The 14,901-nt window shown below is 45.5% G+C and overlaps 3 protein-coding genes across 3 annotated transcripts; 1 reads left to right on the top strand and 2 right to left on the bottom strand.

The window, feature by feature from the left end:
- Window positions 1-621: 621 nt before the first annotated feature.
- LOC4333655 (uncharacterized) lies at window positions 622-2,604 on the bottom strand. Its single transcript, XM_015776956.2, has 2 exons — window positions 1,686-2,604; window positions 622-886 (listed from the first exon to the last, which is right to left on the bottom strand). Exon 1 carries the CDS (start codon window positions 2,602-2,604, stop codon window positions 1,885-1,887), a length of 720 nt encoding a protein of 239 aa, XP_015632442.2. The 3' UTR covers window positions 622-886; window positions 1,686-1,884.
- Window positions 2,605-2,771: 167 nt separating this feature from the next.
- On the top strand, window positions 2,772-6,525 carry LOC4333654 (protein CDC73 homolog). The gene is made up of 4 exons (XM_015776953.3): window positions 2,772-3,766; window positions 4,395-4,477; window positions 4,568-4,689; window positions 6,159-6,525. The coding sequence occupies exons 1-3, from the start codon at window positions 2,809-2,811 to the stop codon at window positions 4,652-4,654; spliced, it is 1,128 nt and encodes a 375-aa protein (XP_015632439.1). The 5' UTR covers window positions 2,772-2,808; the 3' UTR covers window positions 4,655-4,689; window positions 6,159-6,525.
- On the bottom strand, window positions 6,487-7,614 carry LOC107276895 (non-specific lipid transfer protein GPI-anchored 15). The gene is made up of 2 exons (XM_015776955.3): window positions 7,072-7,614; window positions 6,487-6,942 (listed from the first exon to the last, which is right to left on the bottom strand). The coding sequence occupies exons 1-2, from the start codon at window positions 7,436-7,438 to the stop codon at window positions 6,623-6,625; spliced, it is 687 nt and encodes a 228-aa protein (XP_015632441.1). The 5' UTR covers window positions 7,439-7,614; the 3' UTR covers window positions 6,487-6,622.
- Window positions 7,615-14,901: the final 7,287 nt, after the last annotated feature.

Below are 14,901 nucleotides of genomic sequence, written 5' to 3'. Positions count from 1 at the left end.
TTTTTTATTTTAATGAAATAATGTTTTATTTTCAAAAATTCATAACAAATATTTAGTAATTTATTCCTTATTGGTTTTCACAACTCAAAAAATTTACACATAAAACATTTCTAGCTTTTAACAATATAACAAGGACAATAAAGTAATTTCTACAATAACTAACGGTCAAACTAATGGTCAACTAACGGAATGGGTATGTAAGGGATCCAAATAAAAACTCAGGGGTATATAAGAGATCAAACAAATTTCAGGGGCGTAGAAGGGATTGGGTGAAATTATATGGGCATATAGGGAATTGGCCCTTCCTAAAACATTGAAATTTGCCACGTCATTACGTGCGGGACCTTTTTAACTAATTTTTGACGGTCTCATTTGTCATTAGCCGATCGCGTGCGGGCGCAGAGGCGAGACCACGACTCAGCATCCTGTAGCGCCGTATCTGCTATCCCGATGACACGAGAGCGACGACATCTGCACGCAGGACACAGGAGTAAGCGGTGCACGCAGGACGCAGATGCAAACGCAGGCGCAGGTGAGGTCGCTTGACTGGCGGCGTAGGCCGATACACCAGGTGTCCAGTGTCCTCGACTCAATGAGATCTTATTGAAGTAAATATCCGTCTTTTTGAATACTTCAAATGTCGACGACAAATTGATGATAGCACGACAAATTCAGACATATCAGTAAATCCCCTGAATAATACTAGTCTAAATATGACTGCATCTAGTTCTAAATCCCCTGAATTGCAAATATAACAAGTTTTGCATTACACAATCTGAAAAATAGACCTCTAAATATGACTGCATCTGAAATTAGCTGCAATAGCACCAAGACCAATATCACCATTTCTTTAAGCAGCCAGCAACCTTCACCCCATCTCCGCAAGCTACAGATTGAGTTAACATCAAATGAAAAAAAAATGAGTTAATCATGTTACTGATCAATAAGCAACAACAATTAAAAGGCTTACTGATCAGGGTACTGATCACACTATTATAAAGGCTGAAGTTAATTATGTCATGCCACTAGTACACTGTTATGAAAAAGGCTGAAGTTTGGCACAATAATCTGAATGCCACAGAATTGCCCATAAGTTGCATCTAAAATATCAGGCGATTTTTAAGCTCAATCATTGCAGGCCAGATAGATTGATAGGGTATTTGTGTATTAACTCACAACATGTTTATTGCTCACTGATCATGTGCAAACCTCAAGATGGTGTAGGTTGGTTCACTGATCTTGTTATAATGCACCTAGCAATGCTAGTTCTACCATCGAAAAGACTAAATTCCCTTCCCATAACAATGCCATATAGAAAATTTCAGGCTGAGCTATCAATCTCAGTCATTGAACCTATTTATGTGCCTAATCACACAAATCAACAGTATTGCCCACCCAAGCTCTCAATTGACTACTTGAGTCCTAAACCACCAAATCACAAGCTCCCACGATATAAACCAACTTGCATAATCTTACCCAAATAATCTTGGGCCCCAAGCTCTCAATTGACTACTTGAGTCCTAAACCACCAAATCACAAGCTCCCACGATATAAACCAACTTGCACAATCTTGCCCAAATAATCTTGGGCGCCGTCGATTGACTCAAAAGGAGCAGAACGATCAATGGAGAGCGAGCGAATGATTAATCTAAAATCACCTCAAACAAGTTCAACAAATTTAGTACCAAGTACATGTCGTCAAGCCAGCGTGCTGAACGGAGGGGTAGAGAATGAAAACAATGAGGACGAAGCGGACGACGACGGCCCCCGAGGCGCTCAGGATGAACAGCCGGCGGTGCCCTGAACAGAACGCCCTGGACAAAGGGGAGGCGGCAACCTGGCCCGTCTGACGGAGGTGACGCCATCTGAACTTATTTCTTACAATCACACGCCATCTGACGGCCCATGGGCCTGAGCGGGCTTTTCCTCGAGGTCGGCGCGGACGCGGCTGAACATGACCATGTCCCTGGGCCTCCCCTTGAGCACGACGTACCGGCGCAGCACGCCCTCCCGGGCGAACCCGGCCTTCTCCAGCACGCGCTGCGACGCCGGGTTCTCCACGTCGGCGACGGCCTCCAGCCGCTCCAGCCACGGCCACTCCGCGAGCACCGCCTCCGCCACCGCCCTCACCGCCCGCGTTGCCACGCCGCGGCCCCAGTGCGCGTGCGCCACCCGGTACCCGACGGAGGCCCTGCAGCAGCCGGAGCGGAGGCGGCCGGTCTCGGACTCAGGCTCCGGGAGCGGGAGGTCGTCCGCCGGCTTGACGGAGATGGATCCCACGGGGCGGTCGGCGCCGGCGACGCAGATGGCGCGGTACCACGGGTGCGGCAGGACCTTGTCAACGATGTAGCGGCGTGCCTCGTCGACGTGCGAGTAGGCGTCGCGGCGCTGGAACCGGACGACGCGCGGGTCGGACGCCCATGCGAAGAGCGCCTCCGCGTCAGCCTCGGTGAACTCCCGCAGTGTAACCTCCGCCGCCTCCGCCTCCGCCTCCATCTCCGTCGCCGGGTCAGGTCTCGTCTCTGCCTCCCACTTATACATCTCGACAAAGCAGCCAAGCTTGACCGGAGAAGAAAGCTGCGGCGGCGAGCCGATCGAGACCATGGGTGAGTCACCGTCGTTTGGTTCGGTTTGACTTGACCAGCTTGAGGCCCACAAGGCCCATACAGCAAATTGGGCCTAGAAACTTCATGGGCCAAAGGCCCAACGAGGGTCAAAACCCAGAAGCGGCAGCTCGCTTTTTCCCCAACCCGGAGGAGGCCGAGGAACACACAGATCCAGCCGCAGAAGCAAAACCCAGGAGCAGCCATGGATCCCCTCGCCGTGCTCCGGGACTACGCCGCCCGCGGCGACCTCGACAAGATCATCTTCTCCGGCGACGAGGTGCTCTTCGGGTCGGAGTACACCTTCCCGGCCAACGCCCCCACCGCCTTCACCAACAAGCAGTCGGGCCGCCCCTACCCGCTCTCCGCCGCCGTCTTCCTCGCGCAGCACAACGACCTCAAGCACACCGACTTCATCCAGGCCGCCCGCCTCCGCCGCATCCCCCCCGTCTCCCTCCCCGACCGTAAGACCTTCCTCGACTTCCTCCGCCATGGCCACCACTCGCTCCCCACCGACCCATTGCTCCCCTCCGCGCTCCCGTCCTTCGCGCCGGAGCCCCAGCCGGCGATGCCCGAGGAGCCCGAGGGCGACAAGGCCTCCGGCGCCTACATCCGCGCCCTCGAGCGGACGCTCAAGGACAGGAACGCGCTCCTCGACGCCCGCGGCCGCGACTTCCTCGCCGTGCTGCAGAACGCCACGCGCCGGGAGGAGGAGCGCCGGCGGAACAAGGACAGCGCCCCCTCCTCCGCCCGCCACGAGCCCTCCTCCGCCGCCGCCGCGGCCGCCATGGCGAAGCCCAAGGTGGAGAGGTCCTTCGGGGACGGGTTCGTGCCCATCATCCTCGTGCCGAGCGCGTCGCAGACGCTGATTACGATCTACAACGTGAGGGAGTTCTTGGAGGACGGTGTGTTCGTGCCGAGCGACGAGAGGATGCGCGCGATGAAGGGGAGCGGGAAGCCCGAGTGCGTCATGGTGCAGAAGAAGCTGATTCGTGGGGAGAGGGCCGGTGCTGGTGGTGGCGCGACAACGTTCGAGGTGAGGGACAAGCCGGCTTCGCTTAAGGCAGACGATTGGGCGCGGGTGGTGGCCGTGTTTGTGCTCGGCAAGGAGTGGCAGTTCAAAGACTGGCCATTCAAAGATCATGTTGAGATCTTCAATAAGGGTAAGGATTTCATGCTTTTTCACTAGTGCGTATAAAGTCAACCAAATCACTTTAAGATTTTAACATAATGACACCTATGTTCTGTTCTTGCGAATTCTAGTTGAGAAAATTTAGCCATTGAACTTAGGTTAGTTTGCTATTGTTCTGTGCAGCGAGAAGTAATAGACGCTTTGTTTTTGTACTAGTTAAAGTTCTTCATTTGGCCGCCTTGTAGATATAAGGTTAATGTTGTTACCTAACAAACATGACTGTTGATGGTTCCTGCTAAAATTCATGCAATCATTTGCCTGTAAGGAGTATGCTTTACTCTATTTGTAAAAATCTGCATGATAGAATTACTAATATTGTATTTGTTTTGGCTAAGCATACTTTATATAGGTGCCAAAAGTTACTTCAAATTAATTTAATTATGCTAATTGTGTTGAGCATGTTTAATCATTTAGATCGCATGCTTTTGTTTTTTCATTTCATAATACAGTTAACAATTTAATCAGAAAATACTGGTTTGAAATTTGAAAGAAAGCAGTCTTTAGAATGCTCTGTTCCTAATCAGCATGAATTTTTTTTAGAAGGCACACAATATGTTGATTATTGTTTCTGCGGCATAACATCTTGAAATTTGTGTCAGTTATTGGTTTCTATGTGCGCTTTGAAGATGATAGTGTGGAGGCAGCCAAAGTGGTCAAACAGTGGAATGTTAAAATCATATCTGTGAGTGTTAGATGCATTTAGTTCCCATGTTTTAAAGTTTTTTTTAAAAAAAATCCCTTGCTAACAATTACTTGATTTGCTGAGGAGCAGATAAGCAAGAATAAAAGGCATCAAGACAGAACAGCAGCCCTTGAGGTATGGGAGCGGCTAGAGGAATTTATGCGGGCACACACATAGTTGAAGTATCATGTACACCAGAACGGCAGGATCATGTAAGCGGTCTATCTTATTTTTATTTGAAAAGAAGATCCTGAGTTCTTTGGAGTTCTGTAATGTTGGACATAATGGTTTCCTACTCCATGTTCTAGTACTGCTGCCTTCGTGTATCATGAATGGTTTACTAATCCCTATGGAGTATGGATTGACCAATCATAGATAATTTGTGATCTAATCTGAATTGCACTGTAGCTAGTGATTAGTCAGCTCTGCATATAACTGATCCTCACAAAGAACATGCATGATGTTTGTGACTGTCAAGGCTATCATGCTAATTCTGTGAACTGAAGTATTTTTAGTTGCCTATGCAACCTTTTGGATCTTTACAGTAGAACTTTTGTCCCGTGTCTCAGTAAACGCAAGGTGTGTAATTTGCATTGTCAGTAACGGTAGTTGCTGCCTGCTGCTATATTAATTATAGAGCCCTGGCAATGTTATTTGATTTCGGAATTATTGGCATTTGTGTACATAAGTTCATGTTTTTTTGCCATCTATTGTTTCAAGGACTGCTCAAGAGTTTTGAAGTGTGTGCTATTGCCTTAAATTATTTACCCATTCTGACTGCCTGCTGCAGCTGTCTGGGTGAAATTGTTAAGCTATAGTTTTAATAGGTAACTTTTTAAACCTTTTATATATAAAGAATCAGAGTGAAATTGTTTGCAATGGGGCTTCCCCAAGCATTTCAGTTTGTTTGGTTCTTGCTAGTGAGGAGGTCTTTGGAGTTTGACTGGGGCCAAGGGGCTATCGCTGATTTTGCATCCCGGCTAAGTGGTCTTGTGAGTCAGGACATCGCAAGGGCCTTGTTGGGGCGCCTTTGCTCGTTTTATTTTGTTGTGTTCTGTATTTTGTGTTTTGTGTCATTTGTTTTGTTCCTTTGTTTTCTCTTTTCTTTGTAACTGTGTCAAAATGGTATGCAGCTGTCACGTGTATTCGAGAAAAATAAATAAATAAATAAATAAATAATGAGATACTCCCTTCATCTATTTTTGATAGTCATATTTCCAAATCTGAAAAATTTATTTTTGATAGGCATATTTCAATCCAACAACTTATCATCTTAATGTCTTTCTTTGATTTAATGCGTGACTCTCCATTCTTCCACACAAGATTGGCTACATGGGTATAGAGAAATGTAAATATTAATGAATCGCTTGTTTACGAGGAATGACTAGTAGCATGTTTAAATAGATGATAAGTAGAATCACTTATACTTGGTCTGTGTGCCAAGATGAAATATGACTATCAAAAGTAGATGGAGGGAGTATTATTTATTGTTCCATTGCCTGATGGTGGCAACTGGGATTGCAATTATTCATCAGATTATATTTGGCAATGTATTTGCCTGCATTTTGTCATGGACCTGAACTCTGCCGATTCAAAAAAGGACCTGAACTTTGCCTGTTTGTAGTTGGGGGCTTGAATACTTTTGTATGATCTCAATGACATTGCTTCCTCACTTTTACAGATAAGTTTCACGCTGAGCGATAGAAGTGGATGCTATTCTGGGTGAATTATTGACAGGTGGAACAGCCATCCTTGATCTTTGTTTCTTTAGTGACCTTAGATATGTTCAAATGCGATGGCAGGCAGGAACCTCCTTGCCTACACCCATGAGCATGTGTAACCTGTGTACAATCAGTCGCTGAGCTATGGCGCATGGGCATGTTTAATTGCAGATTGCTGACATGTGCCTTGTTGACGCACGCATTTGTCGTGCACTTGTCATATTTTAAGCAAGTACATGAACATAGCAAATGTATGCTAAACATAGTCCAGAGGTATGAAATGGACTATTTAGAGTTTCAACTAGTAGCTTTCTCACGATTATTTCTTGTAACGTGCAATCACAATTTATGCTTTACAAGATGGAGACAAAATCATACATGCGTGGTGATAACTGAAAGTTACTAACGCTGCTAATTAAGCAGATTACACATACATGGCTGAAACATAAACAAGAAACAGAGTGATCACAGCGGCAGCAGCCATATTTCTGGAGTTCCGTACACCTGCTGAATGCAGCAATTCTGGCAGCTTTGATGCAACTTGTGAACCAGCGCTCGATCCAGCGTCTCCCGGCGCCGTCACGGTGGCAGCAGGAGAATCGTCGGCTGGCACCGGCGGTGCTTCTGACGCCTCCGGTTCAGCCGGCGCCGCAGACGGTGTCATCGCCGGCGTGTCCGGTGCAGCGGCCGGTGCCAGTGCCGCCGGCGTCGCGGAGCGCGGCTCAGAGCTTTTCGCGGCCACATCTGCATATGCATCACCACGAGAAATGGCAACAACTTATATCAATTATTACACCCAATTTTCTTTTCAAGATTAGATGAACTGTAAATGCCGGTGAAGACGTGAAGTGCACAGGGACAGGGGGCGTGTACCATCGCAGGGGTTGCTGGGCAGGTTGCACACGTTGGGGACGATGGCCTGCGCCTGGCCGAGGAACAGGCCGAACGGGCCGGCGGCGGCGAGCCTGGACGCGGCGCAGAGGCACGGACCCTGGGACCGTAAGAACGCCCGGAGCTCGGAGCAGCACGACGACAGCGTCGCCGACCCGACGCCGAACGCGTAGCCGATGCACGGGGACAGGCTGAGCGGCGCCGCCGGGCAGCTCGGCATCGTCAGTGCCGTCGGCTGCACCGACGCCGCCGCCGTCGTCATCGTCGTCTGCGCCGCGCACAGCGTCGCTGCCGCCGCCACGACGACGGCGAGAGCGAGACCCACGACCCCGTGCCCGCTCCTTGCCATCAGTGACACGAGCAGACGACGACACGATCAGAGGTGAATTATTAGACGATTATAGTTCGCGTACGTAGACGAGAGGGACCGGGAGATGCATGGTTTCATATACCATGAGCTGTTGGGGAAAAAAAAAAGGAAAACGAGAAGTAGTGGAGGATTTGGAGGGAAAAAGTAGCAAGCTGTTGAGTGAGAGATACAGTATCAGTTACAGTGGCGGGTTGATGGGCTGGTTGATCTACCGAGCTTGTTGCGCTTTGCCAGCGATCGAGCTAGGAACCGGGGCGTGTGCACGTTGCGATGAGCGCGACGTGGCCTCTTTTGGAGGTTTTTACCGGTGAACCGATCGGAGAATGTCGTGTGTGCGTGTGCGGCATCGCGCTCGTCATGCTACATGCGGTGTGATTGTGATTTGTGGACGTGAGTGTACCAGTGGTCGTGGTCTGCTTTGACATCAGTTTGGTTGGTGATCAGCCTGGTTACTTTCCATGCTTTGTGCAGCTACTTCAGATTATCGTACTATAGGATGTCATCAGCGGGGATTTAAGCCTTTTTGGGACTAGGGAGTAGCTGGAAGCCTGGAACCGGATAACAGCAAAAACCATTGGAGTGGCATTGGTTAGGTGCAGCTCTGTTTGAACTTATAGTTTGGTGTACGTTGCCACTGGAAAGTACTATTACTAATTAACGTGCTTGATAGGCTTGACATGATTTTACTTGGGGCATTAAGCTTGATATGTTTCTACTTAGTGCATGTCATGTCTATTTTTTTTATCTAATTGGGATTTACTTAGTGCATGTCATGTCTATTTTTTTTATCTAATTGGGATTTTGCATCTCATTTAGATTATTTTTAAACTCAAACTTTATGGCTGTGCGTGCATCCTAAATACAGAGGATAGGGATGCAAGCATGTTCCTTATCTTAAAAAACTGTAAAGTAAATGATCCATGGCGTTCGCGAAAAAGAAAATGATCCATGAAAAATAATGTACTAAAATTTAATCGAAGTAAGCACGCTAGCTAGGTTTGCTTTTGCTTAGATCAGGCCGGTGGCGGGCGCTGGCGCAAGCTACCTGTTGTGCCGGATGCGTTGATCACCCGCATGAATCTCGGCGAGGATTACGGCTCCCCGCAGCGACAGAGGGGCGAGGGCTGGTCATGCCTGAGGCCTTCGCACCGAAATCCGACCGTGTGGCGGCGAGGTGCGCGCGGCGGCTGAGACGATTGGGTTTCGCGGCGGCCAGCGCGTCGGGACGAGAATCCAGGCATGGCGGCGGTGGCGCTTGGGTCGTCGACGACGTGGCGGCCGCACGGGAGCGCGGACGGTGGCCGGGCCACGCGGGGATGCGGACGGTGGCGGTGGTACTTTGGGGGACGTGGATGGCGTGGTGGCTGTACGGATGCGCAGGCGAGGGCGAGTCTTCGAGCAGGTACAATAGCAATAGCAAACTATAAGAGCAAGGTTAATAATACAGCCGACCTGTTGACTATAAGGTTTTTTATAGCATTTTCTTAGCTTACCCATATAATAGTTAGCTCTTTACGATTAATACATGGCCCACTTGTCTCTCTCACATAGTTTTTTGGTTCTTGTGTCCAAGCCGGCTGTAAGTTTACACCCGCTTCTCCTCTCTCTCCTCTCATCTCTCCTCCACCTCAGCATTTAGCCGGCTTATAGCCTACTATTATACTTGCTCTAAGTCAGCTGTAAATATATTTTAAGAAAATAAAATAGAAGAAAGAAGAGTAGCGGAGCACAGCCTCTAAGATGTAATCTGTGTATGACAGGTGGAATCAGGTATTAATATTGTACTTCCTTCGTTTCAGAATGTAAGAATTTCTAGCATTGCCCACATCTATCTATTTTATAATACTAAAAGTCCATTAAACTTCCTATAAACGCTCTTAAACCGAGTGGCATCCTATAAACGCTCTCAAGTCGCTAAATGACACCCTAATAAATAAGAGAAATTTAACCATTTATTTTTATTTAAATTGATGGACCCATTATTTTGGATGGTTAGATCTATTTTGTAAAAGCAAAAATCACATCCGAAACCAACGACGTAGAGGCATCATATATACTAACGAATAAAAGTACGTACTATATGAATGTAGGTCCTGTACGTACTTCCCTTCTTTTCCTTCCTATGTTAGAAATTAAAATTAAAATTATTTTTACATGCAAAAAAAAATCACAAATAGACCAATTACTATGTCTAGCAGCTCTCCCTCCGTCACAGATTTAAACATCCTACGAACTATTCTAAGTCGCTACGTGGTGCAATTAAATTAGAGAAAGTACTAAAAATTCTTAAAAATACATAACAACTAACCATTGATTTCTACTTAAATTGATAGGTACATTTAGGTGGTTAATTTTTAATTAAAAATATCCAAAATCTCTCTCCCTCCCTCCCTCCCTACCTCCGTGTGGTGTTAAAGTCCATTAAATATTTTTTAAACACCTCTATGACAGTCTTAAATTAAAGAAAATCTTAAAAAAATTAAAAAATAACTATTACATCCTATATATACTCCTAAGTCGCGAAGTGACACCTTACAAATGCTTCTATGTCACCAAGCCGTACTCTAATCCGATCATCGATTTTCATTTAAATCGGTGCATCTATTATTTTATTTTATTTTATTTCAGAAGGTTAGATTTTTTTTAAAAAAAACACGCACACATCCAGAACTTCCCCATCATGTACGTACGAACAAGCTATCTTCATGAAAAATACCACAAAATAGGTCTTCCCCTGCTAGGTCTAACCGCTCTCGCTCTGTCACGCTAAAGATCCTATGATCGCTTCTAAAATGCTACGAGGTGCTATTAAATTAGAGAAAATACGAGAAAATCTTTAAAAAGAAACAAAGCATCAAGCTATCGCTATCGATTTGTTAGGTTTTTGTAATAAGAAAAACCCAAACTTCTCTACGTCCCTCCCCACCCCCGTGCAGCGTTAAAATCCATTAAATATGTTATAAACACTTCTAAGCTGCTATATGAAAAATCTTAAATTAGAGAAAAATCTTAGAAATTTTGGGGGAAAAAAAATCCAACCATCGAATTTGACATAAATCGATAGACACATAATTTTCAATCGATTAACACATTATTTTAAGTCATTAGATCTATAATTTTTTTAAAGAACAACCCAAACCTCCTTCCCTCCCTCCTTTGCGGCATACGGTATTATAAGTCCATTACACATCTTATAAACACTCCTAAGATATTATATCGTTCTCTTAAATCGGAGAAAATACACTCTTGAGATATTACGTTGTTATCTTAAATCAGAGAAAATCCTAAAAATTATGACAAGAAAACAAAACATTCAACTAAGTTGTTAGATTAATCATTTAGAAAAAAAATCCCAAACCTTCCTCCCTCCTGCCCGTTTACCGCGTGCCCCATTCTTTTCTCTCTATTTTTTTTATCTCCTAATCAACGGAAGTTAAAATTATCTATATGGGCAAAAAAAATACAAATGGAACTTGTCACACCCTAAAAAATCTTAAATTTATAAATTGTTGTTTAATTGGAATTATTAGAATTGAATTTTAAAAGCCTAGAAGAGAAGATCTAATTTTAAATAATAAATTCCAATATAAAAATGGGCTAGATAAAATTTTATTAAATACTTCACTTGATTTTATAGTTCCTAGATTTTTCTGGGATTTATTTGAGCCAAGGAAGTATTTTTAATCAATGGAATTGCATTTCATGAATAATTTAAAAAGAAAAAGGTTTTATAATCCTCTTTTGGCTTTGGGCCGAAAGTCGGCCCAAAACCTTCCTCTCTCTCCCCAGCCCAAGTCAGCCCGCAGCCGCCCGCTCGCGCTCTCTCTTCCGCTGACAGGTCTTCCTCGCGCCGCCCGGCCGCGCCCCAGCTGCCCGAGCCGCCGCCGCTGCCCTTCCAAATTCCGTCGCCCCTTTCCATCTCCGGTCGAATCAATAGAGGGGAAATGATCCTCGGGATCCCCTCTTCCTTTTCTCTTTTGGAATCGTCGTCTAATTTCCTTTGGAAATCGCCGGATTCGATCTCGAATCGGATTCTATTTTCTCCCCGAACCCTAATCTTTCCTTCGCCGTCGCCGGCCGCCGTGGGCCTCCGTCGCCGCCCCCTAGCCCCTTTAAAAGGACCCCCGGGACCTCCTCTCTCCGCCGCCACCCTCGCCTTAGCTCGCCGTCGTCTGTAGCGCCGCCTCCGTGTTCACCCGTGCGCCGCTGTCGCCGCCGCGAGTTCAGCCGAGCACCGCCGTCGCTCTGGTCGTCGTCATCGCTCGGGAAGGCCACCATCGGGATCGCTAGGTCGTCGCCGTCCTCGTCCACCCCTCCGTCGTCGCCGGAGATCACCGGAGCGCCGTCGTCGTCGAACCGATCGCCGCCGCCGCTTCGTCCTCGTCGCCATCGTCGTCCGGTTGCCGTCCGTCGCCGTTCGTGCCTCGGTAAGGTTCGCCGCGTCGCCCGCTACCCGTAGGTGCCGTCCGTTTGCGCCACCGCGCCGTCGTTCGCCGGCGAGCACGCGAGCCCGAGCCGTCGCCGGTGGTGACGTCACCGCTGACGTCATCGTCGCCGTTTCCGTAGACCCGGGGTGGATCGATTCGATCTCGGCCGTTCGTTCCGTAGACCGCCGCCGTGCACCCGGTCCACCGTGAGCCGATCCCGCTGACGCAATAAACCCTTTTTTCTTTTCAAAAATAATTCATTATTGCGTCGTAATTCAATTAAAATCTATATAAGTGATTTAATCCGATTTAATCTTTAAAAATTCATAACTATATCATCTTAGCTCGGATTTAGTTGGTTCAAGTCTCTAAATTTTTCTAAAATTGAGATCTACATGTTAAAAATATCCACATGTACTGTTTATGATTGTTTATGTACTGTTTAGGTGATTTTGCTCTTTTATGCTTAGATTCCGACGTTCCCGGAGAGTCCGATTTTGCAGGAGAAGACTTTAAAGAGTTCCAAGGCCAGCAAGGCAAGTCACACAGATCCCAAACAACCCTTTGAGCATGTTGATCCCGTTTAAAACTATTGTTTCTATTCAACTATTGCATTTATTTTTGAATGTCATTGGGTGGAAATAACCTATTGCCTTGTTAAAGCCCTTTTGTTATTGATTCCCTATTCTTTGTCACATGGTTAATAATTTGATTAGCTAGAACATTATATGGTTTTAGCTAAAGTGAATAGGATGCTTAGCCATGCTTAGAGACACTAGCTCATATAAATGGGATATTTATGATTCACTATTATTTAATGATGGCTTAATGATATCTCACGATGGTTAATCATGATGGGTTAATTAATTAATGTGCCAACTAAAACTTGCTAATGGTGGGTTATGAGCACATGGTTTTGATGGTCGTGCTCATGACAATTAAGGACCGGTTCATGATTTTCGGTTGTGAAACATTAACCGTGCCAACCACAAGCCAGCGTGGGCAACGGCTTTACCTTTTGTATAGTATGGTTCATTGTGGGGCACCAGACTGAGAAGTGGCGGAGATAAGCCCACGGGGGTCGCTGGGTAGTCCATGCCTTGTTTTATAAGGGGGTGATTATGATCCAGGAATGGTGCTCTGTTTTGAATTGTATTATGCGGAGGGTATTGTCACAATCTCTATTCGGGTACTTGTTAAGTATCGCGACGCATGGTTGACATGATGTTGAGGTTGTGTCTTGTGGGTACAGTGGTACACCTCTGGCCAGAGTTTAAACTATTCGAATAGCCGTGCTCGCGGTTATGGGCGGGTCTAACAATGTCTTTCGTGATTAGTTTCACACTTCTCACCTTAATAAATGATGCTGTAATTGGTAATAACTTGTTGAGCTCCTGGTTTGGAATGGTATATTCCTGGTTTGGAGATAGAACTGTGCAACCGGGGTTGGTTGTTCAGAATGGTTGGGCCTATGCAACAGGGTATGTTGTATAGCGTTGGATTAATACTGTTTAATTAATACTTTACTGTTTTATTAAATTCTAAAATATTTATTAAAGGCTTTTTATGCAAATGAGACTATACTATGCCATCCTTTGTTATCATGTGCACTTGCATATTTGCTGCGTGGCTTGCTGAGTATGTCATATACTCACCTTGCAATCATTTATCAGAGGAGGAGTTCTACAGTGATGCTGATGGTGTGGATGATTAGGCGTAGCCTTGGTCAAGCTGCCTGTGGAGTGGAGTCGTTTGCGCCGTTTATCTTATTTTTTCCGTTGCTTAGATCTTTATTGATTGAGAGGAACTATTTACCTCTGTATTGACACTTTATTCGCTTATTAATTAGAGTAATAATTGTACTCTATTATCAATTTATTATTGTGTGCCACGGCTGATTTCTGGACGAGGGTTTATACACATGTAAGCGTTTGGAATTTTGGATAGAAATTCTGGGCGTGACAAGTTGGTATCAGAGCCTCATTGACCCTAGGTTATGCCAGATGGTTACCTATAGAAGCCCTCTAAAAATATTGAAAAAATAGAACTTTTTTCCTCTCTTTCTCTTTTAATTAAACCAAGCTAATGGCACATGCAGATTATAGTCTTTTTAATTCTTTCATCCAAAAATTATTTATTATTCCTATGTTGTTAGTACCGTACATCTATTACTGTACTAATGGCCCATTTACCAGCAAAAGTTTTACAACATTGTTTTATTCAATCTTGCTGCAATGTAATAAACTTAGCATGTTGATTTTATAACTCTATTTTATTTTATATCTTTTTGAAACTTTTTATTCAAAAGTTCAAAATTTTATGATCCCGTTTTCAACTGTTTCAACTTATCTTGTAAAGATTGGTTTACTTTATTTATTTACCTTTTACTTTGATTTTCTAACTTTATTCAAATTAATCCAAAAACTTGTGCTATTAATTGGATAAATGTCTTAACTCCCTCCTTTCACTTGTCTTTAGATGCCGCGCTACAAGTCTGAGTACTTGTTCGGTACTGAGGGATTTGTCCAGGAGTTGCGTACGATGTCCTTCGCCATAGGATTCGGGACTGCCCCTTTGTATGCCTAGATTCCTCATGATCGTGATGAAGAGAAGTGCCGTGTCAAAGTCACCTTGAACAGTAATCGTGAAGATATCCCATCGGTGATGTTCGAGGCTGGAGGGGGAAGCTACATTCATGCTTGTCAGGAGGTGGCAAGGATCGCCATAGGAGAGCTCCGCGAAAGCTACAATGACCAGTTGGCCGACACTGAGTATCGCTACCATCCTCATCAACCCTTGGGAAGTGACCGTGGTAGCTATCTTGAACCTGTAGGGATTGAGAATGATGCTACCACAAGGCATTTGGTTGAGATCCTGCGGGCCATGGATGAGACCCGCGCTGAGATTGTGTTAGCCGCTCAAGATCGTGAAGACCGGAATCGCGGAAAGATCTGTAAGCTGGAGGACTAGGTGGATCGTTTGGAAAAGGAACTAGCCGCATTGAAGGGAGAAGCA

This window comes from Oryza sativa, chromosome 3 (assembly GCF_034140825.1).
Source record: "Oryza sativa Japonica Group chromosome 3, ASM3414082v1".
Classification (NCBI taxonomy): Eukaryota; Viridiplantae; Streptophyta; class Magnoliopsida; order Poales; family Poaceae; genus Oryza; species Oryza sativa.
This window is presented reverse-complemented; position numbering and strand designations above follow the sequence as displayed.

What these genes read in the sequence shown, in the direction of transcription:
- LOC4333655 (XM_015776956.2), bottom strand. Translation starts at nt 2,604, where the DNA reads ATGGTCTCGATCGGCTCGCCGCCGCAGCTTTCTTCTCCGGTCAAGCTT.
- LOC4333654 (XM_015776953.3), top strand. Translation starts at nt 2,809, where the DNA reads ATGGATCCCCTCGCCGTGCTCCGGGACTACGCCGCCCGCGGCGACCTC. An exon ending in TGTTGAGATCTTCAATAAGG is followed by an intron (nt 3,767 to 4,394) that starts GTAAGGATTTCA and finishes AATTTGTGTCAG; the next exon opens with TTATTGGTTTCTATGTGCGC. An exon ending in GGAATGTTAAAATCATATCT is followed by an intron (nt 4,478 to 4,567) that starts GTGAGTGTTAGA and finishes GCTGAGGAGCAG; the next exon opens with ATAAGCAAGAATAAAAGGCA.
- LOC107276895 (XM_015776955.3), bottom strand. Translation starts at nt 7,438, where the DNA reads ATGGCAAGGAGCGGGCACGGGGTCGTGGGTCTCGCTCTCGCCGTCGTC. An exon ending in GCCCAGCAACCCCTGCGATG is followed by an intron (nt 6,943 to 7,071) that starts GTACACGCCCCC and finishes ATGCATATGCAG; the next exon opens with ATGTGGCCGCGAAAAGCTCT.